This window comes from Schistocerca serialis, chromosome 2, assembly GCF_023864345.2.
Source record: "Schistocerca serialis cubense isolate TAMUIC-IGC-003099 chromosome 2, iqSchSeri2.2, whole genome shotgun sequence".
NCBI classification, from domain to species: Eukaryota; Metazoa; Arthropoda; class Insecta; order Orthoptera; family Acrididae; genus Schistocerca; species Schistocerca serialis.
This window is the reverse complement of record NC_064639.1, coordinates 517,694,761-517,722,414: the sequence shown is the minus strand read 5'-3', so window position 1 is coordinate 517,722,414 and position 27,654 is coordinate 517,694,761. Positions and strand designations below refer to the sequence as shown.

Below are 27,654 nucleotides of genomic sequence, written 5' to 3'. Positions count from 1 at the left end.
GATGGAAAGAAATTTCTCAGATGTGTGACACCAACAAAAAAAGTTTGAAAAGTTCTCTGACATTTTCAGCTATAATTTGAAAAAGTGTTTCCTCTCAACACATGCGCGGTAAGGAATATAACTCTAAAAATCTCAAGCAACACAAGAAGAGAATTACTCAGATACAGAAAAGACCACAACATACCCCCTCTCCTTCAGATTTTTAGTAAAGCCGTACATCAACCAAAAATAATTGATAATGATAAATTTACACTGAAGAGCTAAAGAAATTGGTACACCTGCCTAATATCATGTAGGGCCCACACGAGTATGCAGAAGTGCCACAACACAACGTGGCATGGTCTCGACTAATGTCTGAAGTAGTGCCGGAGGGAATTGACACCATGTCCTGCAGGGCTGTCCATAAATCCGCAAGAGCACGAGGGAATGGAGGTCTCTTCCGAACAGCTCAATGCAAGGCATCTCAGATATGCTCCAAAATGTTCATTTCTGGGGAGTTTGGTGGCCAGTGGAAATGTTTAAACTCAGAAGAGTGTTCCTGGAGCCACTTTGTAGGAACTCTGGACTTGTGAGGTGCCACATTAACTCCTGGAATTGCCCAAGTCCATCAGAATGCATAATGGATATGAATGGATGCAGGTCATCAGACAGGATGCTTACATATGTGCCACCCGTCAGATTTGTATCTAGACATATCAGAGGTCCCATATCGCTACAACTGCACATGCCCTGTACCATTACAGAGCCTCCACCAGCTTGAACAGTCCCCTGCTGATTAGCATGGTCCATGGATTCATGAGGTTGTCTCCATAACCCATACATGTCCATCTGCTCAATACAATTTTAAATGACGTTCATCCAACCTGACAATATGTTTACAGCCATCAACAGTCCAATGTTGGTGCTGACAGGTCCAGGCAAGGTGTAAAGCTTTGTGTCTTGCAGTCATCAAGGGTATACGAGTGGGCCTTTGGCTCCAAAAGCCCATATCAATGATGTTTCATTGAGTGGTTTGCAAGGTGACACTTGTTGATGGCCCAGCATTGAAATTTGCAGCAATTTGTTGAATGATTCTCTTCAGTTGTCCTTGGTCCCATTCTTGCAGGATCTTTTTCTGGCCACAGTGTTGTCAGAAATTTGATGTTTTACCTAATTCCTGATATTCATGGTACACTCATGAAATGGTCTTCTGTGTCCCATCGCTCATGCACCAACTAAAACACCATGTTCAAACTCACTTAAATCTTGATGACTTGCCACTGTAGCAACAGTTACCAATATAACAACTGCACCAGACATTTGCTGTCTTATATTGGCATTGTCGACCACAGCACCACATTCTGCCTGTTTACATATCTCTGCATTTGAATAAGCATGCCTATACCAGTTTCGTTGGCAATTCAGTGTATATCACAGTCATGAAATTAAAGCAAAGCAATCTTGTGGGTAATAAAGCAGGAAGCCGATAGTAAAAAGTAAAATATCACTATGAACAGTTTCAATACTAGAGATACTGACCCCCAAAGAGAGCGCAGAACTCTTCAGGCAGTACTATGTAGACAATACAAAAAATTTAATAATTGTTGATAGGAGAGGTAGCCCAATAAACCACCAGAACAAAGTAAATTCTTACTGCCACATGATCTTCTCTATGAAACAACCCTAAATGAAATCATTCAATTAGCAGAAACCTTTAAAAAATTTCCTCAAGATCTAACAGTATTCCAGACTTCTTTATAAAGGAATGTATTATAAACATTGCAATGTTACTTGCAGATGTGATCAAGAGGAATTTTTTCTGGCTGTCTTAATATTGTCATAGAGATGCTATTCTTACAAAAGTTGACAAAGCAAATTTAGAAAACTGTAGACCAGTCTCTTTACAGCAGGTTTTCCCTAAATCACTGAAAGAATTATATATAACAGATTAATGAAATTCATGGATCAGAACACAATCCGTACCAATGTCCAACAGAGTTTCCAGCAAAATAAATCTACAAATATGCATAATTTTTTACAAAGCACTCTAGAAGCAATGGACAAAAATCAAAATGCTACTGGTAGTTTTTAGATCCAAGCCAAGCTTTTGACATATTGGAACAGAAAGTGTGGTTGGAAAAGCTCCTAAAGTACAGCATTAGAGACATTGCATTAAAATGGTTCGACTCATGCTTAACAAATTGGAAATAAAACATTGCAATAACACATGAACTGAATGACAGAACAAAAGTAGAGGCCCTCAAATATCCATTCTTGGGCCAGTTCTTTCCTTCTGTACATAAACGACCTAGATCTAAGCACTGAATCACAAACAAATACCTTGTTTGCAGTTGACACTACCATCCTTCTTATAGGACGATCCCAAAAAAACTGTAAGCAAACATAAATAAAACTACAGAGGAGCTGAATGACCAGTTTGATGCAAATAACAAATACATGAGAAACAACTTTTCTTAACTTTTTTTTTAAGGGAGGAAGCTCCCAACACCCCTGTGACAATTTCAATGCAATTACACCCTTAATGGAAACAAAATTTTGGGTATATGGCTTGAACATGATTATAAAAGGCATAAATACATAACCAAACAAATGCAACACTGACGGAAGCATGCTACAGCGTATGTTTACTGGCACACAAAGTAAGCTCCCACACTGAATTGCATACTTTGACCAATTCCACAGCATTCTACAGAATGGGATTATATTCTGAGATAGTGCAACTACTAGCTCAGTCACCTTCTTGACCCAAGAAAGAGCTATAACAGCAATGCGCCATGCATAGCAAACAGATTCCTACAGGCCTCACTTTCAAAAATCTTTGATCCTATTATAGACTTGCATTTTTATTTAGAAACAAGTAAATATGTGATAAAAACTTAAATTAGATAAATAAAAACTTCAACATACACAAACATAATACAGACGAAAAGACAAACTCCAAGAGCAGTCTGTAAGGACATCGGCCTTTGCAAATTCCACTAAAAATAGTTCAATACAAATCTACAATGGTATGCTCCATAAAACAGCTGTTTTCTCATTTTTACTTATTTATAAACCCCCAAGGGCATTCTTGTTAGACCACTGCTTCTGTACAGTTTAGGGAGCGACTATGAAGTAATGCAGGTATACTTAAGAATGGAATGTACATGATGTGTGAGAATATACGGATGTAAAACAAAGGATATGAGAGAAATGTTGGTATTGTTTAGAGTCAATTTCATAAATGTGATAATATCTGGATTGAACTGTGAACTACAACTTGAATGAAAATATCTGAGGTACTGGTGAAGAAATAATTAAAATTCTAACTAACTAACTGTTTAATAGAAATAAGATAATGTTAAAGCTAGTCAAAAAAAGATACCATCTAAGTGAAGGAGACACAAATAGAAATTTGATTTACTGTGATATATTGCCAGATTTGGAGAAACATTATTATTAGTTGCATAAAGAGCAATTGCCTAACTAACATAACTTTCTAATCTTGTTTAAGCAAGCATGTTGCTGTAAGCAGTTTGAGAATTTCATTTAATATTTTGAATGTAGTTGCACTTAATTGTTATATTAAGATTAATTCTGTAAGAAAATGTATTCTGGATTCATTATTACAATTTGCTAATATATTTTGGACAGAAAAAGTAAAGATCCGTGTCACTTTATTTATAGCATCCATACATATGATTTTCTATGTCTTATTCACATGTCTTACATAAACAGAGACGTACAAGGTCCCCCCCCCATTCGTACCATGGCTGAAAGTGACTAAACACTGTGAATCTAGTGATACTATAATCACATTGTGTCAACCAGAGTTTATGATACCCTTATCACATTTGTGTCTATTCATTACAGATTACTTTCAGTATCACACTTCATTGTGTCACTGTACTAACATTTATGTTTTAAACAACTGGTATTTAGCTGATTCTGAAATGCTATAGAAATTTGTAATTAATGTATGTCCTTTATAATTTAATCAACTGTGTCATAGTATTATGAATTTGTAGCATAATTATCAAGCAGAAAACTCTGTAGTAGAATATTGCCTTAACCATTTCTAAATCTGTTAAATTAAGAAAATTTTGATTGTAATTTTGTAAAAAGTATGTAATGAACAATGAGAGAATGTGTTACATATTATTGTTAATCTATTTAAGGCACATGGTTGAAGCTATATCATGGAAGTCTTGAGCAGAATTTTGTCCTCAGAAGCGATGTCGATCTGATGTGAGATTTTTATCTTTTCTGAATATGTAATATTGTCTGATAAAATCAGTGTGCTGTGTACACTATTTTAAGTAAAGTGCTGACCCATCATTTTGATAATGCTTAACAATATTCATTCAAAGTTAGTCAAACAATATGCACCCAACTGCAAATTGTTGCTCATGTCAGCACCAATGACTCCTGCCGTCTGGGTTCAGAGGTCATCCCCAGTTCATACAGGTGGTTGGCAGAGTTGGTGAAAGCAGAAAGCCTTGCTTGCAGGGTGGAATCTGAGCTAACTACACTCCTGGAAATTGAAATAAGAACACCGTGAATTCATTGTCCCAGGAAGGGGACACTTTATTGACACATTCCTGGGGTCAGATACATCACATGATCACACTGACAGAACCACAGGTACATAGACACAGGCAACAGAGCATGCACAATGTCGGCACTAGTACAGTGTATATCCACCTTTCGCAGCAATGCAGGCTGCTATTCTCCCATGGAGACGATCGTAGAAATGCTGGATGTAGTCCTGTGGAATGGCTTGCCATGCCATTTCCACCTGGCGCCTCAGTTGGACCAGCGTTCGTGCTGGACGTGCAGACCGCGTGAGACGACGCTTCATCCAGTCCCAAACATGCTCAATGGGGGACAGATCCGGAGATCTTGCTGTCCAGGGTAGTTGACTTACACCTTCTAGAGCACGTTGGGTGGCACGGGATACATGCGGACGTGCATTGTCCTGTTGGAACAGCAAGTTCCCTTGCCGGTCTAGGAATGGTAGAACGATGGGTTCGATGACGGTTTGGATGTACCGTGCACTATTCAGTGTCCCCTCGACGATCACCAGTGGTGTACGGCCAGTGTAGGATATCGCTCCCCACACCATGATGCCGGGTGTTGGCCCTGTGTGCTTCGGTCGTATGCAGTCCTGATTGTGGCGCTCACCTGCACGGCGCCAAACACGCATACGACCATCATTGGCACCAAGGCAGAAGCGACTCTCATCGCTGGAGACGACACGTCTCCATTCGTCCCTCCATTCACGCCTGTCGCGACACCACTGGAGGCGGGCTGCACGATGTTGGGGCATGAGCGGAAGACGGCCTAACGGTGTGCGGGACCGTAGCCCAGCTTCATGGAGACGGTTGCGAATGGTCCTCGCCGATACCCCAGGAGCAACAGTGTCCCTAATTTGTTGGGAAGTGGCAGTGCGGTCCCCTACGGCACTGCGTAGGATCCTACGGTCTTGACGTGCATCCGTGCGTCGCTGCGGTCCGGTCCCAGGTCGACGGGCACGTGCACCTTCCGCCGACCACTGGCAACAACATCGATGTACTGTGGAGACCTCACACCCCACGTGTTGAGCAATTCGGCGGTACGTCCACCCAGCCTCCCGCATGCCCACTATACGCCCTCGCTCAAAGTCCGTCAACTGCACATACGGTTCACGTCCACGCTGTCGCGGCATGCTACCAGTGTTAAAGACTGTGATGGAGCTCCGTATGCCACGGCAAACTGGCTGACACTGACGGTGGCGGTGCACAAATGCTGCGCAGCTAGCGCCGTTCGACGGCCAACACCGCGGTTCCTGGTGTGTCTGCTGTGCCGTGCGTGTGATCATTGCTTGTACAGCCCTCTCGCAGTGTCCGGAGCAAGTATGGTGGGTCTGACACACCGGTGTCAATGTGTTCTTTTTTCCATTTCCAGGAGTGTATTTGCAGTATCGTTCCCAGAACCGATTGTGGTCCTCTGGTTTGGAGCCAAGTGGAAGGCTTAAACCAGAGGCTCAGACGATTCTGCGGAGATCTGGATTACAAATTTCTCGACCTCCGCTATCGGATGGAGAAATGTAGGGTTCCCCTGAATAGGGCAGGCATGCACTACACGCAGGAAGCGGCTACAAGGGTAGCAGAGTATGTGTGGAGGGCACATGTGGGTTTTTTAGGTTAGAAAATTATCTCCCTAGGCCCGACAAGACACCTCCTGAGACGCGACAAGGTAGCAGTAGGTGAAACGCTACAGGGAATAACAATGTTAATTTGGTAATAGTAAACTGCAGGAGCGTCTATAGAAAGGTCCCAGAACTGCTCTCATTAATAAACGTTCACAATGCCCACATAGTACTAGGGACGGAAAGTTAGCTGAAACCAGGAGTAAACAGTCAGATTGGAATGTATACCATAGAGACAGGCTGAACAATGAAGGTGGAGGCGTGTTTAGTGATAAAAAGTGCAATAGTATCAAAGGAAACTGACGGAGATCCGAAATGTGAAATAATTTGTGTGAAGGCCACGATTAAAGCAGGCTCAGACATGGTAATTGAATGTCTCTATAGGCCCCCTGGCTCAGCAGCTGTTGTGGCAGAGCACCTGGAGGAAAAGTTGGAAAATATTTTGAATAGATTTCGTGACCATGTTATAGTTCCGGGTGGAGATTTTAATTTATCAGATATAGACTGAGAGACTCAAACGTTTATAAACGGGTGCAGGGACAAAGAATCTAGTGAAATTTCTTTAGGTGCATTATCTGAAAACTACTTTGAGCAGTGAAACAGAGAACCAACTTGTGGCAATAACATATTAGACCTTCTGGTGACAAACAGACCCAAACTATTTGAAACAGTTAACGCAGAACAGAGAATCAGCGATCATAAAGCTGTTACTGCATCGATAATTTCAGCCATAAATAGAAATATTAAAAAAGGTAGGAAGATTTTTCTGTTTGGCAAATGTGAAAAAAATCAGATTTCAGAGTACTTGATGGCTCAACACAAAAGTTTTATCTCAAGTACAGATACTGTTGAGGATCAGTGGACAAAGTTCAAAACCATCGTACAATATGCATTAGATGAGTATGTGCCAAGCAAGATCGTAAGAGATGGAAAAGAGCCACCGTGGTATAAAAACCGAGTTAGAAAACTGCTACAGTAGCAAAGGAAACTTCACAGCAAACATAAACATAGCCAAAGCCTTGCAGACAAACAAAAATTACATGAAGCGAAACGTAGTGTGAGGAGGGCTATGCGAGAGGCATTCAATGAATTCAAAAGTAAAGTTCTATGTACTGACTTGGCAGAAAATCCTAAGAAATTTTGGTCTTATGTCAAAGCGGTAGGTGAATCAAAACAAAATGTCCAGACACACTGTGGCCAAAATGGTACTGAAACAGAGGATGACAGACTAAAGGCTGAAATACTAAATGTCCTTTTTCCAAAGCTGTTTCACAGAGGAAGACTGTACTGTAGTTCCTTCTCTAGATTGTCGCACAGATGACAAAATGGTAGATATCGAAATAGATGACAGAGGGATAGAGAAACAATTAAAATCACTCACAAGAGGAAAGGCCGCTGGACCTGATGGGATACCAGTTCGATTTTACACAGAGTACACGAAGGAACTTGCCCCCCTTCTTGCAGCAGTGTACCCTAGGTCTCTAGAAGAGAATAGCATTCCAAAAGATTGGAAAAGGGCACAGGTCATCCCCATTTTCAAGAAGGGACATCGAACAGATGTGCAGAACTATAGACCTATATCTCTAACATCGATCAATTGTGGAATTTTGGAACACATATTGTATTTGAGTATAATGACTTTTCTGGATGTAGGAATCAGCATGGGTTTCGAAACAGATGATCGTGTGAAACCCAGCTTGCACTATTCGTCCACGAGACTCAGAGGGCCATAGACACAGGTTCCCAGGTAGATGCCGTGCTTTTTGACTTCCACAAGGCGTTTGATACAGTTCCCCACAGTCTTTAATGAACAAAGTAAGAGTATACGGACTATCAGACCAATTGTGTGATTGGATTGAAGAGTTCCTAGATAAAAGAATGCAGCATGTCATTCTCAAGGGAGAGAAGTCTTACAAAGTAAGAGTGATTTCAGATATGCCACAGGGGAGTGTCATAGGACCATTGCTATTCACAATATTTATAAATGACCTTGTGGATAACATCAGAAGTTCACTGAGGCTTTTTGCGGATGATGCTGTAGTATATCGAGAGGTTGTAACAATGGAAAATTGTACTGAAAGCAGGAGGATTTGCAACAAATTGACACATGGTGCAGGGAATGGCAATTGAATCTCAATGTAAACAAGTGTAAATTTCTGCGAATACATAGAAAGAAAGATCCTTTATCATTTAGCTACAATATAGCAGGTCAGCAACTGGAAGCAGTTAATTCCATAAATTATATGGGAGTAGACATTAGGAGTGATTTAAAATGGAATGACCATATAAAATTAATTGTCGGTAAAGCAGATGCCAGACTGAGATTCATTGGAAGAATCCTAAGGAAATGCAATCCGAAAACAAAGGAAGAAGGTTACAGTACACTTATTCACCCACTGCTTGAATACTGCTCACCGGTGTGGGATCCGTACCAGATACGGTTGATAGAAGAGATAGAGAAGATCCAACAGAGAACAGCATGCTTCATTACAGGATCATTTAGTAATGGTGAAAGTGTTACGGAGATGATAGATAAACTCCAGTGGAGGACTCTGCAAGAGAGACCCTCAGTAGCTCAGGACGGGCTTTTGTTGAAGTTTCAAGAACATACCTTCACCAAGGAGTCAAGCAGTATATTGCTCCCTCCTACGTATAACTTGTGAGACCATGATGACAAAATCAGAGAGATTAGAGCCCACACAGAGGCATACCAACACTCTTTCTTTCCACAAACAATACAAAACTGGAATAGAAGGGAGAACCAACAGAGTTACTGAAGGTACCCTCTGCCACACACCGTCAGGTGGCTCGCGGAGTATGGATGTAGATGTAGACTTCATCAAATGCTTTTCACCCACCAATAAAGCAGCAATAAAAAAAATCCTTTTACATACTGGTAAATTACTAGTTGTTTTTTACAATACATTGTATTGTATTGTATTGTATGGAACTGGGGACCTGTAGTAATTTGCTATAGTAATTTGTAATTAATGTATGTCCTTTATTATGTAATCAACTGTGTGATAGTATTATGAGTTTGTAGCATAATTATCAAGCAGGAAACTCTGTAATAGAGTATTGCCTTAACCATTTCTAAATCTGTTAAATTAAGAAAATTTTGATTGTAATTTTGTAAAAAGCATGTAATGAACAATGAGAGAATGTGTTACATATTACTGTTAACATGGTTGAGCAGAATTTTGTCCTCAGAAGCAATGTCAACCTGATGTCAGATTTTTATATTTTTTGGATACGTAATATTGTCTGATAAAATCAGTGTGTTGTGTACACTATTTTAAGTAAAGTGCTGACCCATCATTTTGGTAATGCTTAACAATCTTCATGGAAAGTTAATCAAACAATATGGACTTCATCAACTTCTTTACACCCACCAATAAAGCAGCAACATATTGCAAGTTAAGTAAATGTGTAAAACTGAGACATTAATTTTTTTAATCATTAACACCAAGGATTTTTGTCCTGTATAACCCTATAAACAATATATGACCTCTAAGCTATACTACTGAAATAAGAAACATCCTTTTACATACTGGTACATTACTAGTTGTTTTTCACATATTGTATTGTATTGTATTGTATGGAACTGGGGACCTAGAAATGATGTAGGGGCTTCATCCCTGCCATAGCCCACAGTGGTACACAACCCCACAACAGGCTACAGCAGTCCACTCATCCCACTGCCGCCCCACACCGAACCCAGGGTTATTGTGCAGTACGTCCTCCAGTGGACCCCTTGGGAACATCTCCCACCAGACGAGTGCAACCCCAATGTTTGCATGGTAGAGTAATGATGGTGTATGCATATGTGGAGAAAGTGTTTGCACAGCAATCACCAACATAGTGTCACTGAATCAGAATAAGGGGAACCACTGCATTCACTGAGGTAGATGGAAAACCACAGTAAAAACCATCCACAGGCTGGCTGGCATACCAGACCTCGACACTAATCCACTTTGGGAATTCATGCTGGGAACCGGCATGCCTTCCTGCCCGGAAAGCAGTGCATTAGACCGCAAGGTTAAACTGGGCGGGCTTTCACAATACACAGTTTATGCTACAGCAGTGTACTGTCAGTGAAATAAAGTTTGAACCATGAGTAACAAATATGTACTAACCTGGCAATGATTTGTTGATGGAAGTAATAGAATAATTCCCCAGAACGATCTTTCCTTAAAACCTCAGGAGGTCCTCTTTGTGGGTATGTCATATGCCAGTACCAATAAACCAGTCCAACTCCAACGTCTTCACGGAAATAAGCCACATGATGCTCAGGCTCAAGGTTAGAAGCAGTGTAATCCATAGGAATTTCAATAGGAACCTATAACAGGTGAAGTGGGTGTTAGTAATAAATAAAACATGTCTTTGTTCTGACAATATTATGAAAATATTGTCATTACTTCATCAAGGATTTTCCATTGTTTGATTACGCCTCTGTTATCTGAGAAACAAATTAGTACAACATGGATTGTTCTGTATCTAAGCCCCTAAAACATAATTATTTTTTCATTTTATCTTCACTTCACTTAACTTCAACATATGGTCTAATATCAGACATTTATATTATCAGTTCATAACAGCTCTATTTGTTCAAAGCATCCAGTGTTGAAATACAAATATGAAAACACAAGTTTATTCCATTTTGCAGAAAAGTAAGCACCATTTGTACTTTGTTTTCAGAAAAATTATTCATTAATTTGTCTTATTGTCAATTACTCACCAGATGCAATTGTTGCATCACGATAACTGAAAATAACTCATGTAGTACAAGCTCATTACCTTATTTAGCAAAAACATGTATTATGGTTTCTATCATAAAATAAAACCTTCATGAAACTGAAAGAAGTCAAGAGAGGCAGTTATTTAAACTATGTCTGTTTGTGATATTAACAAATAGGCATAATTAATACCAGTCTGTCTATCCCATAAATAGGAATGATTATTCACACTCCATGTCTAAATAGTTATGAATAAACATCTGGAATATGTACTTTTAATGATTACACAAAGAAAGTTATACACACATGACAGAGGAATAATTTGTTTTATTGTGGCTGCACATCATCAGATTGCTATGAGAGTTGTTGGAATCCTGCAGCAAGTTGAACTATTAAAATGTATACAAAATTAATCGTAAATAACTGTATCACTTTTAGGGATGTTACTAAGATGGAGTGTGACACTTAGCGAGGTGAAACTGATCCATTTATCCTGATATTACTTCAACTACATTTAACTTTTTTCATTATAGTACGTGTCTAGTCTATATGGAACTGCTACCTAAAACATCAAAATTCCTGTAAGGGCTATATTTTTCTGATATTTATTTAGTCAATTGTCAACACACAAAAATTCTTTCAAGAAAAATTTTATTCAAAGAAATATTTAATATTTATAAGACAGTACACTCAAAATTTTCACTCCTAACAAAAGTAGGCCTATAGCATTACTGCAGACGTATGTTATTCAGTTTGAAGTATAAAATATTGTTTCTGGAACAATCTTCACAGACTCTGATACAAAAGTCACCATAAATTTTCATGCCTGAAACTCCATCCATGAAAATGGAAACTAACATGAAAGCTATTTGAACAATATCTATTGATTAATGAAATAAAGTGACTTCATTTCATCATGCATATAATTGCTACATATAACTACTCTTCTCTTCATATTGTAAATTAACTGAGCTATATTTTATGATTTTATAAATTATTCGTAGACAATTTCCTATACATTTACAGGATGAATTTATAAATAGCCGTAATGGTGAGTGTCGCAAACAGTAATGATCAAGAAAAATAAGTGAGAAGAACTTGTGTTAATAGGTGAAAATTTGCCACTTTTCGAACAGAGTTCACATATTGTCAATGAGAGTCTATGCATGTTAATGATGTATTTTTTTAAGCAAATACTGGAAAATTTGAAACAACTAGGAGATCATCATTACAGAATTCTAAATTACAATAATCTGTATACATGCAGTTCTGAGCATGTCATTTAAAATCACTACCATAATTTACTAGACCACAGATCAAGACTGTAATAGGACTTCAAATGAGACATATGTATCACCTGGTTTTCAAGAGGGCTAGGATTGAGTCAGCTTTGTACATGGAATCAGTATAATTGGAGCAGGTGACAGGTTACATGGAATCTGTGATTGTAGTAAAATCAGTCTTTCAGCTGAAGATGTAATGAGCAGGTTCCATTTATCCATTGGATATATAGTAACAATGAAAATACAAGACAATTCTGATTATCTACCAAGGCATCATGCAATATTCTTGTAGCCATAATAATCCCAAATATCTGATGATTTTGGCACACACACACAACCTTCCATTTGAGTTTTTACATTGTCAATTAGATCTTCATATATCTACTAAGTACAACATAATTTATAATCTGATTTACATACTCAAGTCATTGTTTGTCACTTATCTATTTCTCCTTCCATTTCTCATGTACAGTAGCAAATGTAGCAAGATCTCTTACTAGTGCCCTCCTAGCCTACCCCCACCTGACCATACCATAACAATTGTTACCAATGACAAAACTGCCATAGATTCAGTCCTACAGCAATGCATCATGGGAACTTCACAACCTCTGGTGTTTTTCTTAGCAAAGCTCGTAGAGTCACAGCAGTGTTGAGCCATGTGTGATTGCAAGCTCCTCAGTGTGTATGAGGCAGTTGGGTATTTCTGCCCCTCAGTGGATGGGTTTCATTTCTGGGTTCTAGTGACCACTGCCCCATGGCAACAGGTATCTGTCACAAGGAGTGAAAGTAGATCTGACACTGCCAGTTCAGACAACAGGAATATATTATACAGGGTATTAAATAATCTGTGGCACATGTCTTTCATTGAAAACATAGTCACTGATTGCCTTAGATGATCCTGCACCCTTACCACTCCAATGGACTATTATGTCTTGCACCAGTATTGGATACCTGTGACCCACTTCAGAGTGTGTCCACCCCTAGTATCCCTCACACTTCTGCAAGCTGGCTCCATGGCAACTGTGTGTCTACTGCACTCATTCAGGAGCATTTTGTTTACTCCAGTAGCCAGTGCAGCTGCAACAACTGGTCCCGTGACTGCATCCCATGCCAGCAATTAAAAGTATGCAGGCATGTGCATGCCCCCATTGCCTCTTTCTCCCTTGTGAATCGTCACTTCTCATACATACTTATGAAAGCCATATGACTCCTACCATCATCCAATGGCCATGGACAGATTTATCCAGTGGCCCAAAGCCATGTTGCTGTCCATTATAATTGTGGACACAGTGGGCAAGGCCTTTATAGACAAGTAGGTCTCATGCCCCTGCCATGTCACCATGGATGCAGACAAAAGTTTACCTCTCATTCATTTAGAATCTCACGGAAACTTGGGTGCACTTTATCACAATAAAAAGCGCTGCCCTTACAAGCCACTCTGCAATTTGGTCTACCAATATGCCTCTATTCCTCTTAGGTTTGTGGGTGACCTACATAGCTTATTTGTGCATGTCCATCACTAAGCTTGAGTACAGGCAGTTGCTCACCATCCCAGGTGGCCTCTTTGAGCAGCACCATCTACTGCCTACAACCTGCACGCCAGTCTTTGTGCAGCAGCTCCATAACTGAATGGCACACCTGTGCTCAGTGCACCCCTCAATTAACACAGACAGCACCAGTTGTTCGTAAATTGGGGCCTCAGCAAGTGCACACACATGATGCTCTGGTTGGATGCCAGCTAGGGGCTGCTCCACCGCTGCACTCGGGTCTGCATCTTATCCTTTCATGTAGTACTAAGAGTCCTTCATGCAGCTGCATAGCACAACTATTGTGATCTCCCTGATTGCCTGAAGCCAGGATTCATACTCAACTCCCCGAGCCCTGCATGCCGGCAGCCATCGAGACTGAGATGGCAGAAAGTGACTATGACTGTACCGTGGCCAAAACTGCAGACCCTCGCATCTCAACCCTGGCACCGAGGGATCAGTCAGCACAACCACAACACTGGTGCACACAACCATAGTGATACATGATTCAGCCTACCAACACAGGGTGCTAACAACAGAGACCTAAGAACCAACATAACACACTACATAGTATACCATCCGTAGGGGGCACACTATGTGCCTCGACCATATACTACCTGCCCATTCCCTGGTACATTACTGCTACTCCTGCCAAACCCCACTTCCACATCACACTATGCTGCACTGCACCAACAGATGGCAGTGCAACACTGCCCTGCCGCACTGACTGGTGGTGTGTGCGGTGTCATCACCATTGCCCCAGGCTCATCGTGGAACATCACCTGGCCTGCCACACACATCATCACATGCCAGTAACTGCAGCACATGCTGGTCCACTGAATCCATGCTACTGTCGACCACAGAGACCATAGGTGTCATCCCACCTCTGCTTTCACTGCTGAAGATGATGCAGGCCCTCGTCAACATATTGCTGCTCCCCAGAGCGAGGGCTGCAGCATGTGTAATCACCACATCACTGCCTCCATTGCTAACAAACAAACACACGCACATGCACAAACACACACAAACACACACACACACACACACACACACACACACACACACACACACACACACACACACACACCGTCTCCTTCTTACTGGAGGGAACTGTGTGTTGACACAATACAGTACATATGCACCCACTACCGTGCTTCAGCAGATGTCGACAGTAGATGACACATTGCAGAATGCCAAATCAGGTCATCAGCAAAAGCAAACCCAAGAAATGGAGTCTCTCTCCACCATGCACTTCCTTGCTGCAGCTCAGTGGTTTTCCCAGAAAGCTACGCTGCAGAAAGTGCTCCCTGAGCATCATTTCCCATGCCAACACCAAGTGACTCACATATTCCTTTAAGCAAGATAATGTTTTTCTGAGCTTTAATTCTGGAGTGTTTTGTATTAGAATAATTAACATTTAATGCCTTGCCATACCAGTGTTCCAGATAGGTATGAGTTAAGTGAATACAATGCTGGTAAGTCAGTACCACATATTTTGGCCAAACTGTAATTGCTGCCATCTGCAAGCCTTATTGAGAGCTTGTGGCAGGGTGTTTTATTTACTCTTGATAAAAGCCAAGTTTTACAATTGATCCCTATGCACTGCAAAGGAGCTTCATTTTCACTGCTTACTACATCCACCACACGGAATACCTTGTATTAATGTCTATGGCTTGATGGACTGCATCACTCTTGCTATGCAGATTATCGAACAAGTGCACATGTTCACTGTCTTCTCAGCAATAACCATTCAGTTCCTTCTCCATGGTACAGGAAGAATTTAAATACATTGCCTTGCTCCACAGTAATTATTGTAAAGTAAATTCATACATGGCCTGCCAGTTTCCTTTATGTCTCGTGTATGTTAAGGTGTTAATGTGTAACAGTACCCCCACAGATAGCATGCCATTTCCCTCACTACTATAGTGAGAGTATTTAATTGCACTGTTTCTGTCACGCATGGTTAAGATTATAGAAAATTCATCCTTTGTCACTTTTGTATTATGAGTGCATGACGGTTTTTGTTGTCACAATACACTGTGTGTGTCCAGCTTGTTATAACTATGTGCTGACACATTTGTCTAACTTATAGAGACTGCCACGTACATATTTGCAAACTACAGATTACTTAGAGGCTTGACGATAGGGTCTTGTGTGATAAATAGTGTTCATGCCTCAAACTGTGAGCACCCACTGTGTACCCCCCACAATGACTTATTCACGGTTTGCTATCTGCCATCTCTAAGCCAAATATAGACAGTGCCCCTGTAATCATGAATATTAAATGATACGGACACCTTCAACCTAGTATTTAGTTTCACTTTGGTATACACGCCAGATCTGTGCACGTGAATAGTAGTGTTGACAAGAAAAGAATAGTGCTTTCTCTGGGACAGCTTAAGTTAGTACGTTAGCTTATGTAGTCCTATTTTATGTTACATGTAGTTGTGTCCAGTTCCAATAAAGGAACTGTGAGAATGTTTCTGTGTCCTATTATTCCTTTCTGCAGACCCAGTCCTGCATGTGCTAGCCCATGAGACAATTTGAGCACATGTGTAGCAAGACAGTGAGAAACACATTTCCCATACAGCCAAGCTGAGTTCTTTCCTTCTTTTGCATATTCAACAGTTGTTATGTTTAGGAAGTCAGTATTCCTCTTTCTGACACTCTTGTTGGAGTAGATAGCATGTATTATGCTTAGAAGCACAGAATGTTTTTAAAAAGTGTCCTGTATTGTTCTAGGAAATACTATTAGTCAAAATTAAAAATCCTTTAAACAGGTCCACAAATATTTGTTGGGCTGTCCTATGATAGCCATTTATCTGTTAAGACTGCAGGGTGTGTTCCAGGTAGTTAACACTCAATTTCACACAACCTTTATGAACATATGTAAATTCACCTAGCTGTCCTCATCATTAGTCCCATGTTTGTGACATCCACTCCTGTAATGTTTGTGTTGTCAATGGATGTGGCATACATCAGCACTTCTAAAAACCTCCATATTCAGAATTACAGTCAATTCAAGTCAGTTGAGCAGAGAGGCCATGCTGTAGTACAACTCCCCCACTCCTCACTCCAACCCATCAACTCATGACTAATTAAGCATTTGTGTAAGACTTTGTAGTACATAGCATAGTAATTGGGTAGTGCCCCACTGTGTGTAACCTACACCAACTGTTTTTCTGTAGGGGTCACATTCTCCATTAGCACAGATAATTTATCATTCAGAAATTGTTGATAGGCTGAATCTGTTGATGTGTTGACTAAAAGTACAAAAGATATAGTCCTGAAAATCTGTAACACAAATTACTGACCATAAATTGACCCTAAAGCTAATGTAGTGCCTTGCATTTATGATTCCTGAAGAATTTGCATCTGCTCATTTATGAATATTAAGGTTAATTATTATTTTACCCATCTGTAAATAACATGTTAGCTGGGAACTGTGGGTCTTCAGCACTCTGTCTCAGAAGTCATCAACAGAGTCATAATATGGCAAGACAATCTTCTCTCCTGAGACCTTGCACATAATGTAAGGGATATGGATAAAGTAGCTGCTTTTGCAGAGCCTACCAGGCAATCATATGGTTAATTTTTCTGTCTCAACATGTATTCCTCTATATTTGACAAGGAAGCTGTCCAAGTTCTGCCGTGATTTCTTATATTTGTTGTGTAAGATCCTGTTCCTGAAAGTCCCAAGAATCACTGGCTAACATTTCACACTGCCAACCTAAGGAATGCTGCATATGAAAGCCTTTCAGTGTACATGAATACGTGATATGATCATGTTTATTACCATCATTGCCAAATCTTAGTAAAACATGTACCGGTAATGTGAATGATAAAAAAAGCCATGTGGCATGACTGTTTGCTGTAAGTGTTTCAACTGAATGCCACTTGAGTGACTTGTGCATCCTTAAAACCAACCACCTGGTTTTCCTCAGATGGTCACCCATGCAAATACTGGCTAGGCCCAACATTGCTGAACTTCAGTGACTGGGTTGAAACCAGTGTTGCCAACATTGTACACCCATCAACAGTGTGAGTGATGTGAACACTGAAATGGAGTCATTACCATATTTCTTTACATTGAATAACTTGAAGACAAGAGTAATATTTTACTTTGATTACTTCCACTGTCCACTGGCCTGCAGAATCATCTTTTAGAGTAATACAGTTAATATGAGTAAAGTGTTTAGTTAATAAAAAAATAAAGAATAAAAATATCATATAAAATAAATAACATGTCATCTTAAAGGGTTCTTTCAAAGATTTTTGAATTCTTAACTGACTACCAAACACATTTATAAGATAATAACATTTGTCAACAATAATACTGTTGGACCCATTAAGTGCTAGCACAGATAACTCCCTGGGAACTCCAGATGCCATTGGCTCAGGGACACACAAGTTGCTGAAGTGGCACCCAATTGAAAGACTTGTGCCAGGTCGTTGTGTCACACGACATCATTATTATTAGTTGAAATTTGATCTACACTGCCACAGTATAATACAGACATAATTTACATTTAGACCTTGTCTCCTAGTCTTGGATTGAGAGTGGTTTCCCATATTTTGGTTAAAAGGTCTCAGCAAGCTCCCATCATTCATAAAGTAAATATTTACATAATCACAGATCCACAGAAAAAATTAAAGTCACATTTAACTATTAAAACACAAATTATCTCTTTAACTAAATATAAAGGATGAAAGGGAAAGGGAAACCTGGTTTGAGGAGGGGGGTGGGGGGGGGGGGGGGGGCAAAGCAACCTTTTATATTTGCATAGCCTTTGTAGTAGATTGTAGATACCTGGATAGTATCACTGAGTGGAAGGGCATAAATGAGACACTGTCATATCTGACGGTGAATATAGGAAACAAAACCTATACAATAGTAAATGCACATGCATCAACAAACGATAAGAACAAAAAAGTCAAAGCAGGAACTTAACATTTGTGGTCCACTTTGGATAAGGTAGTGACAGATGTTGACAAAAGAGGTATCACTAGTTTGCTAGGAGGTTTTAATGCACAAATAGGCATGGAAAGGAAGTTTAGAGGCCCTGTGGGAGATTATTCAGCCCACAAGAGAACAAACAAGAATCGTGAGAGATTAGTGGACCTGTGTAGGAGACACAAGATGAGAATAATGACCACCCATTACAAAGCTAAGGCAAGCAAGAAAACAACGTGGGTCAGCCCTGGAAACAGGATTGGGGAAAAACAGGTAGACCATGTAGCAATCCATGACAGGAATCACATAGAGATTATCTACATGAAAGTGAGGAAAAATAGCAGGATGGAATCAGATCACTACCTTGTCAAAATAAAATGCAAATGAATACCCAACAGAGCAAGGAAATGTAGGACCATAAATAACAACAGAATCAACATAGATCTTCTGAAGAAACACAGAACAGAGTATGCAAACAGAATGGTTGTTCAGAGTGATTGGAATAGAGTGAGAGATATGATGGAAGAAGAGGTAATGCAACTGGCCACTAACAATAAGAAAAGGAAGCATGAGTGGCTGACAGATGAATGTGAGAATGCAGTCAATACCAGAAAGAAAGCATGGATGAAATGGCAGTCCTGTAAAAAGCAAGAAGACTGGCCAAAATTCCAGAATGTGAGAAAAATTGCTAGCGAAACGATCAGAAATGACAAGAGAAGTAGATGGAATTAGAAACTTGAAGAAGCAAATACAGTCTTCAAGAAACACAAATCATGTATCTTTTGCAAGGAAATGACAAGCAGAATTAAAGGTTTCAAGGCAAAAGAACCCTTCATAATAGGACAAAATGGCACAATAAAAATTGGCAAGACAGAGGTGTGTGAGGAAATGGCTAGGTATTTTAGGGATCTGCTGAATGCAGAAGCACCAACAGTAAAGGGGACACACTTACACTCTAGGAACAAAAGTCAGGATAGTCTAGACAATGTACCCATCAGGACAGAAGTAGCAGAGGCAGTTAAAAACCTCAAAAAAAAGCAAGGCATCAGGCAATGACAGTATCTGTGCTGAAGAGATCAAGTGGGGTGGGCCTGAAATGGAAAGAAGTATGTACAATATAATAATTGGTATCTGGAGAAGTAAGAAGATACCTGTAGACTGAAAAGAAGCCATTATAATACCACCATAAAAGAAAGGGGACAAGAAAGTACTCTCTTAAACATAGGGTAGAAGGTTTTGTCAAGAATCTTGCTGAACAGAGTTGAAGAACAACTGGGGCTGACAATAGGATAGTACCAGTGTGTCTTTAAAAAAGGGAGGAACTGTACAAATATTTGGAATAAAAAGGATACTAGAACACAGACACAGGAAAGGAAAAAAAACAATAGTGACATTTGTGGGCTTTCAAAAGTTCTATGATTCAGTTGACAGAAGTACTCTGCCTGATGTGTTAGAAGATGGAGGACTGGATGCTACAACACATGAATTAATAAAGGAAACATTAAGCAACACTCCTGCCAGAATTAGGCATCGCAGTATGTTGTCAGACAGCTTTGAAATAAAAGCACAATAAAAGCAAGGGGACAGACTGTCATCAATTTTATTTAACCTGGTTTTGGACGAACTGGTGAGACAGTGGAGACAACTAAATAGTAACATGAAGATCAAAGGCGTGCAAATATGGGAAAAGGTCAAACATAATGCAACAGATGACATGGCACTCTTAAATGAGACGAAAGAAGAGGCAAAGACAGCACTAAAAAATCTAGCCAAAGCAGCAGAAAAGGTCTGACTGAAGTTTGCATATAAGAAGAGCAAGACATTGAACACCGAGTCTGACTGGAAGATAGGTGGCCAAGTGGTTGAGAAAGTCAACAGTTTTTGCCATTTGGGGGAGAAGATAACTGATGGCATACAGAGCAACAGTAGGGCAGAAGACAGGGCGCAGCTTTTGCAGAAGCTTCAGTATGTGGCGAAAACAACATATGGCAAGAAAAATCGGTCACGGAATGTCAAATTGTGACATTACACAGCAACTGTAAGAAATGCTGCTCTGTATGCATCAGAAATGATCACACTCAGCAAGAGAGCTTGTATGCAGCTGGAGAAGGGGGACCAAAAAATTCTGAGAGACATATAGGGAACCAAAAAACATGGGGATATCTGGATACACAGAACACAACAGGAACCGTATGAAAATATTCAACCAATATCAAGAGAGATACAGAAGAGGAGGTTACGATTTGCTGGGCACATCATGAGGGTGGGTTAGAAGAGGTTGACTAAGAAGATATGGAATGCAACATGTCATATGGGAAACAACTAGGTGAAGGAAGTCAGAGATGACTGGAAGGTCATAGGAATAAAAGAAAGGAATCTGCAGGCAATAGTACAAGACAGGGAGAAGTATAAGGAGTTGGTGGATGGTCACAGGTAGCCGGACACTAAAATCAAAGTTGTCTTAATAGAAGAAGAAAGAAACAGAAGAAGTGAAAGAATGAAGAGGTACTGGGAAGAAAGAAGATGTGCTAAACAAGCCACAAGTGATCCTGAAGGGTCCTAATGAACCAGAAGAAGAATTGATGAGAGCTCCTGTTAGTAACATAGCGACACACAATTTTAACTGGAAACAAGATTCTATTCTTACAGTATTTACATCAACAATTTCCAGTATCTGTCTGGGTCCATTTGGAATAGAGGTCTCTCCATTTTCTTCTGTGCTCTCACCTCTGTGAGTCCACTATTTTTCCATATTTCCTCTTCCATTCACACTCTCTCCTCTACTTCCTTTCACCTGTGACCGAATACCAATATTCCAGAAAGTAAATGTAGCAGAAGAGCCTCCAACAAAACTACTCATGATTTGCTAGCCTGCCTGAACCCAAAGAATTTGATGATACAGGGAAACATTGCTAATCCTCAGCACAACTAAGCTGACAGCAGTCACAGTCAAGATCTGATTGCTTCTGAAACTCTAACCTTGGCATGAACTTGACCACTTCGCTTCACAGACCAATCGTTCCATCAGGTCTCCAGTCTATACTGTCATTTGACAATCAGTCAGCCTTTGCGTCTCCTGTAATACATATGATCAAGTGTACCATAAACTTGAATCACCATGCTGTCTACAATGCAGATTGGTGAATAACCAATTCACACTTATACCCCACAAGGCAGTCCATAAATATTGCTACATTGTTAATATTAATTGCTGCATCACACAAACATCTAGCTTTGATACTGGGATTCACCCTTCATGCTTCCCTTAATCATGACTGAAATGTACTTAAAACTCTCCCCCTCCTATTAGTGAAGTCACCCTTTGCAGCCAGGAAATTGTTTCCACTTAGGTAATCTGTCATTAGACAGCAGTCAGGAAATATATTTTCCCTCTCCATTAGCTATGCAACAAGTTATCTGTCTAAAGAAAAGAAGTAGCCTTGGGCAATGGATACCTGATACTTTATTATTATCTATATTGCAAATATTCTGTTCTTAATTTGTTGGTTGCATTGTATGATGAATAACCTGAAAAGTCATTTTGTACAAGTTTTTATTTACTACAGTTATTGAATAGATGGTAGCTTTAGTTCAGTAAGTAAAGTTACAATTTTGTGTAACAATTCATAAAACATGTGATGAATGAGAACAACACTCACTCTTGATTCTGCTGGTGCAATATTTGCTTCTTGTCTAGCTTTTAAAAAAGTTCCTCTCTCTAGGAATTTGTCAGGAAATATCTCTGCTATGGATGGAGGAGGCCAGTTTTGTGTATCTGGTCTGTGAAACAAAGCTACTGCTACTGCATACACATAGAGATTAGGATTGATTCTCTCTCTGCAGTAAACAGAAGCTGATGTGAAATCGTCAATTGTCTCTAGTCCTGGAACAAAATTCACACAAGAAAATAAAAATAAAATATCATAATAACATTTGTTATTTGCAGAGCTAATACCCCAGAGTCATATACTAATTATCAGTTATTTATAATGTTCAAAATTGTTTCACTATCCTTTTCATTACTTAACAGTAGAAAAAACTAAGACTACAATAAATTAATACATAATCACATGGACAGTGGATATGCCTTGACAGTAAGAATATAAAATTGCTGTCATGCTGTGCATATCCAAACTGATAGTAATGTTGATACATTCACTGTAGGACTCAAACAAACTGAAAACCATATCAGAAGTTACTTCTTTTCCAAAATGAATATTATACAATCTTTATCAAATTGCCTGTTTTTAGTTTCATTTCCTATGATTTTCCTTTGAGGTTTCATGGATTATTAGCACAATCAACTCTTAAAGTTTCATTTGTACATGATTCATTCTTGTCTGATCCAGGCTCCCAATTGTTCTAGAAATTATTAAAATAAGAATTTAAATTTTATGAACATTATTTCTGAGCAGAAGTAGTAGTAGTAGTTTCATTCATTTGTGCATCATAACCAGGGGTAAATAGGGACAGATTTTAAGGGTTTTAAATAATAAATCCAGAAATAAAAACTACAACAGATCTTTTACTCATTCCAGAGGAAGATGGTAATCCTAGAAACCAAGTATATTTGGTATAGCTGAATATAAGTTGTACTAATTTGCAATTAAAAAATCTTCCTGTTAACCTCATGAATGGAATCAATAGGAACTATCATAAATATAAACACAGAATCATATTGTAAAAGGCATTTGGGTCAATAGGGATACAAAAATGCTTCTGTAAAATACAAGATGGGGTAGATGGGCGTGTGATGAGGGCCTCCCGTCGGGTAGACCACTCGCGTGGTGCAAGTCTTTCGATTTGACGCCACTTCGGCGACTTGCGCGTCAATGGGGATGAAATGATGATGATTAGGACAACACAACACCCAGTCCCTGAGCAGAGAAAATCTCCGACCCAGCCGGGAATCGAACCTGGGCCCTTAGGATCGACAGTCCGTCGCACTGACCACTCAGCTTCCAGGGGCAGACTGTAAAATACAAATTAACCTGTATAATATAAAAAAACCATTCAAACATAAGTCTGCTTCATCTTACTAATGGTTCTTTCGTGACTTGAATCAGATGAACGAAATCAAATTCAGATATATCTTCTACATTTGGGAAAACATAAACAGTATCATCTGTGGAGGTTTGTCTCAAAACTGATGTCACATATCTCCTCCTTCAAGCACAACTTTGGTAATTCTCCCAATAAAGTATTTTGTATCTCCCTTAAGTCTCTCAAATTTCACTTTTCCTATTCCCTGACATGTAAAACATGATCAGTAGATTGTTCTTCTCCATTCTGATTAGTTGAGGAGTCTTCTCTTTCTTCAAATCTGTGGTCACTGTTGTTGTACCATCACTATCTTCATCTTCATCTTCTGATTCATCCACTGAGTTTGCAAAGTCATGTGCATGGAAACTCCTGCCAGTTGGTACATTCAGTTTCCTTTTTCCCCTAGTTTTTTCAAATTATCATCAGGCTACCCTTGGTTCTTTAAGAAATCAACCAGGTTGTTATTAACAGATTTGTCTTCCCCTATTTTTTTTCAGATGGTAACATTTCAAGAACTTGATCCTCATTGAAAACATAAATTGCAACCCAATCAACTGTTTTTCTTCATGGTTGGTGACGACTTGTCAAGGGCTTGTTCCAAAAGGCAAGCAAAGTACTTCATATCAATCTCTGAATATCTGTTGTTAGATCTGTTCTTCCAGTTCTCCAGTATCTCTTGCCAAACCTGTTTCAATGGCCTTCCACCATTGCAACATCTAGAGGTTGTGTAATGTGTGCTGCGTTCAGTAGTAATAAAACACACACATAGACATTTTTTTCACACCAGTCTATGAGAGCTGGAGACAGATGAGAGCTCAAGTTTTCACAGATAATGTCTTTTATTCCCTCAAAGCAATGAAAATAAGGTATCATTATAGACTTAAACCAATCTACAAAACAGCTGCCCTCCATCCAACCTGATTTACTTCTGTTGAATCTTACCCCAGCAGGAACACCTTCACTCCATAGATCATATAGGTGTTTTGCTTTGTATATTATGTGAGATGGCAGTTGTGTGTCATTGCCAGTAGCAGCAAACGTAACACATACATTGGATTTTGTTTGAATCATAAACCTGTCAGGGTATTTGCAGCCTCTTTTGTACAGAAGTTTTCTCCTTCCAGGGTCAGCCACCATATTCATCTCTTCATAATTTAATATTTGCTTTGGGGGAACACCATCAAGAGTTATTTTCAACTCTTCAAAATAATTAACAATATCCTGTGAGTTAACTTTAGCCCTGCTTTGGGATACATATTGTCATATTTGTGGAGCATTATCTTTATGTCTATTGATGAAACACAGCACCCAGTCGGGACCTGGAAGATGGCTTTGAAATTGTTTCATTACTCTTCCTTCTTTGTTCAAATGCTACTTCACAAAACATAGTAAGTCAAAGGTGCTTAGTGGATATCCCCATTTTGCACAAGCATCAACACATTTTCTGATCATCACTGCAGTAGGTACTCCAAAGACTGTTTGGCTTCCTTTTTTTTCCTGTTTCTAGTTTTCTCATTAGACATTTTGCTGTACCTTTTCAATGCAGATTTTGAAATTTTTAATTTGTTTGAAGCATTTTGGAGTGACATCCCTTTTCTAATGGCTTGTGCAGCATGTTTGTGGTGACAACCTCTAGGATCAGACTGATACCTCCTAACCATCCTCCCCCTATTCATCACTGAATGTAAAACAAAACTACAGCATAAGAGAAAACAATTTTATAGTGTCTATAAAAACACAATTGTAGCATAAATCTCTTATTATGTGTCTTATATATAGTAGTATTTACCTGGAAACTTTTGAAATTATTTCACACTTGTACAGCACAAGTTTTATCACCAAAAAACTACAACAGAAACAGCTGATGAGTTTGGACGTGGTTGCCAACTTCTGAAATGATTTAAGGATTATAGTAAACAAGGAACAAATTCATAATGTGTTCCAGATGCCAGATATCACTACAGTCGCATAATTTCACATTGAATTAGTGACAAATAAAACTTTTTCATGAGCTGATGTACCTACTCACCCTTGTATCCCTATACACCCCTGTTTATGGTACCTCTTTTACATGGATATTATACAGGTTGTGGTATTATTTCACAAGAAAATGTAATGCATATACACCATCATTAATATACTTAGGACTTCAGTTTGGCAATAATGGACCAGACAGTCAGCTGTGGCCTTATACTGGTAACCATCCAGTCATTTGCCTTAAGAAATTTAGGGAAACATTAGACAACCTAAATCAGGATGACTGAATGAGGAGTAGAGTCTCCTAGTGCACAACATTGTTTTGCTTACAAATTTTTGCCAAAGAGCTGTTTAACAATGTAAAAAATATTTCTTACTTTGTATATTTCTTAACACCAACAATACCATTCATTTCTCAACATCAGCCACTTCACAGATTATACACACACTGTTAGCTGAGTTAAGGACTATGACAATGATGTTTGGTAACCATTGTATTTACCCCAATTTACCATTTGCTTGCCTGAAAAATTGAATCAGCAGCCTTCCATAATGAGTGAGATGTTGAGCTCAAAGTGTAAGATGTTTATACACTTCTACAAAAAAAAGTTATTTAACAATGTAAAAAAGATTTGTTACTTTGTACCTTTCTCAACACCAATTACCACACATAAGTTAATTAAAGCATGCGCATGAATAATGCTGTAGGGCACATTTTGACATTTCGTAGAATCTCATGTAATAATGCTGTATACGGCAGTCTGCATCGCCTACTGTTATAATTGACATGTTCACCGTCCGAGGGCAGCACTAAATAGCGATGAGACACGCACAGTGTTCGTGCCTTTGCACGAACAATGATGTATGTTACAAGAATGGCGGAGTGCAGCAAGGTGATGCTTACCACAAGTGGTTTGAAACGTGCAAATGATGCACAGAAAAGGAAAATTAACATTGGTAGTTGGCAGGATATTAAGAGGAAAAGGCTTCGTGATGCTGAACTAGAACATAAATCATGAAAAGGGAAGGTAGTTCCTATGAAACAGCTTCCAACACAGGTGAGTGGAATAATGCTGTATGGGTTTTGTAAAAAGGTGTATGTCTTTAGAGAAGTATATGTGTCCTGTAAAGCGGCGATGTGCCCTGTACAGTACATGGCTCTAATGACATGTTATGTGTATCTTCTGAAAACATTACTGTAAAAGTATGTAACGTGAATGAAATTAACTACAGTTATGTAGTTATCATTGGCGAAAAAATAGAATACTCAGTCTGAGTAATGCTATATTATTAAAAGAGAATGTGAAATTTGATAATCTAGTTGATTATTAGGTAGTAATAGTGATTGTTTTCATGAATCAGGATCATGTATGCAATGCAGAAGTGTGCTCAAAAGAAGGATGCAAGGACATAAACCTGGAAATGAAGTTAAAGCTGTACAAAGAATATCATGCCATAACATACGATGAGCAGTCCATACACTTAATAAAATCCAAGGAAATAGGCGTGCCAGCCAGGCGCAAGAGAGGTAAGACAGACGATACTTCACGGAAACAAGCTACTTTCAAATATAAAGTTTACTCAAAATAAGTGTGTCAAAAAACATTGCTTGACATATTCTCCATCACCCAGCTACGTAAAGTAAAAGGTGGAATAACCACTCCTAAAGACAGTAGAGGAAAACATTGCAACAGGCCACAGGCCATATCAAATGACGACAGGGCCCTTATTCGGCAACACATATCGAGTTTCCCAAAGCAGATGAGCCATTACAGCAGGAATAAATCGTCAAAAGAATGTCTGCACCCCGATCTAACCTCTGTAGAATGTATCGGTTGTTTACCAAAAAGTTTCCTGATAAGTCAATAAGCAGGTCATACTATCAAAGTGTGTTTCAAACAGATTTTAATCTGTGTTTCAAAACACCTAGATCAGATACTAGCAGACTGTGTGATTTGTTGTTTAA

At 39.3% G+C, this 27,654-nt stretch overlaps 1 protein-coding gene across 1 annotated transcript in view; it reads right to left on the bottom strand.

Annotated features, from left to right (window-relative positions):
• LOC126457490 (phenoloxidase 1-like) overlaps positions 1 to 27,654 on the bottom strand; it is a 196,304-nt gene that overhangs the window by 114,577 nt on the left and 54,073 nt on the right. The window contains exons 5-6 of the mRNA XM_050093790.1: positions 22,328 to 22,551; positions 10,306 to 10,508 (exon numbers count right to left, since the gene is read on the bottom strand). Of these exons, the coding sequence (XP_049949747.1) occupies positions 10,306 to 10,508; positions 22,328 to 22,551 (427 nt within the window). The remainder of the gene's footprint in view (positions 1 to 10,305; positions 10,509 to 22,327; positions 22,552 to 27,654) is intronic.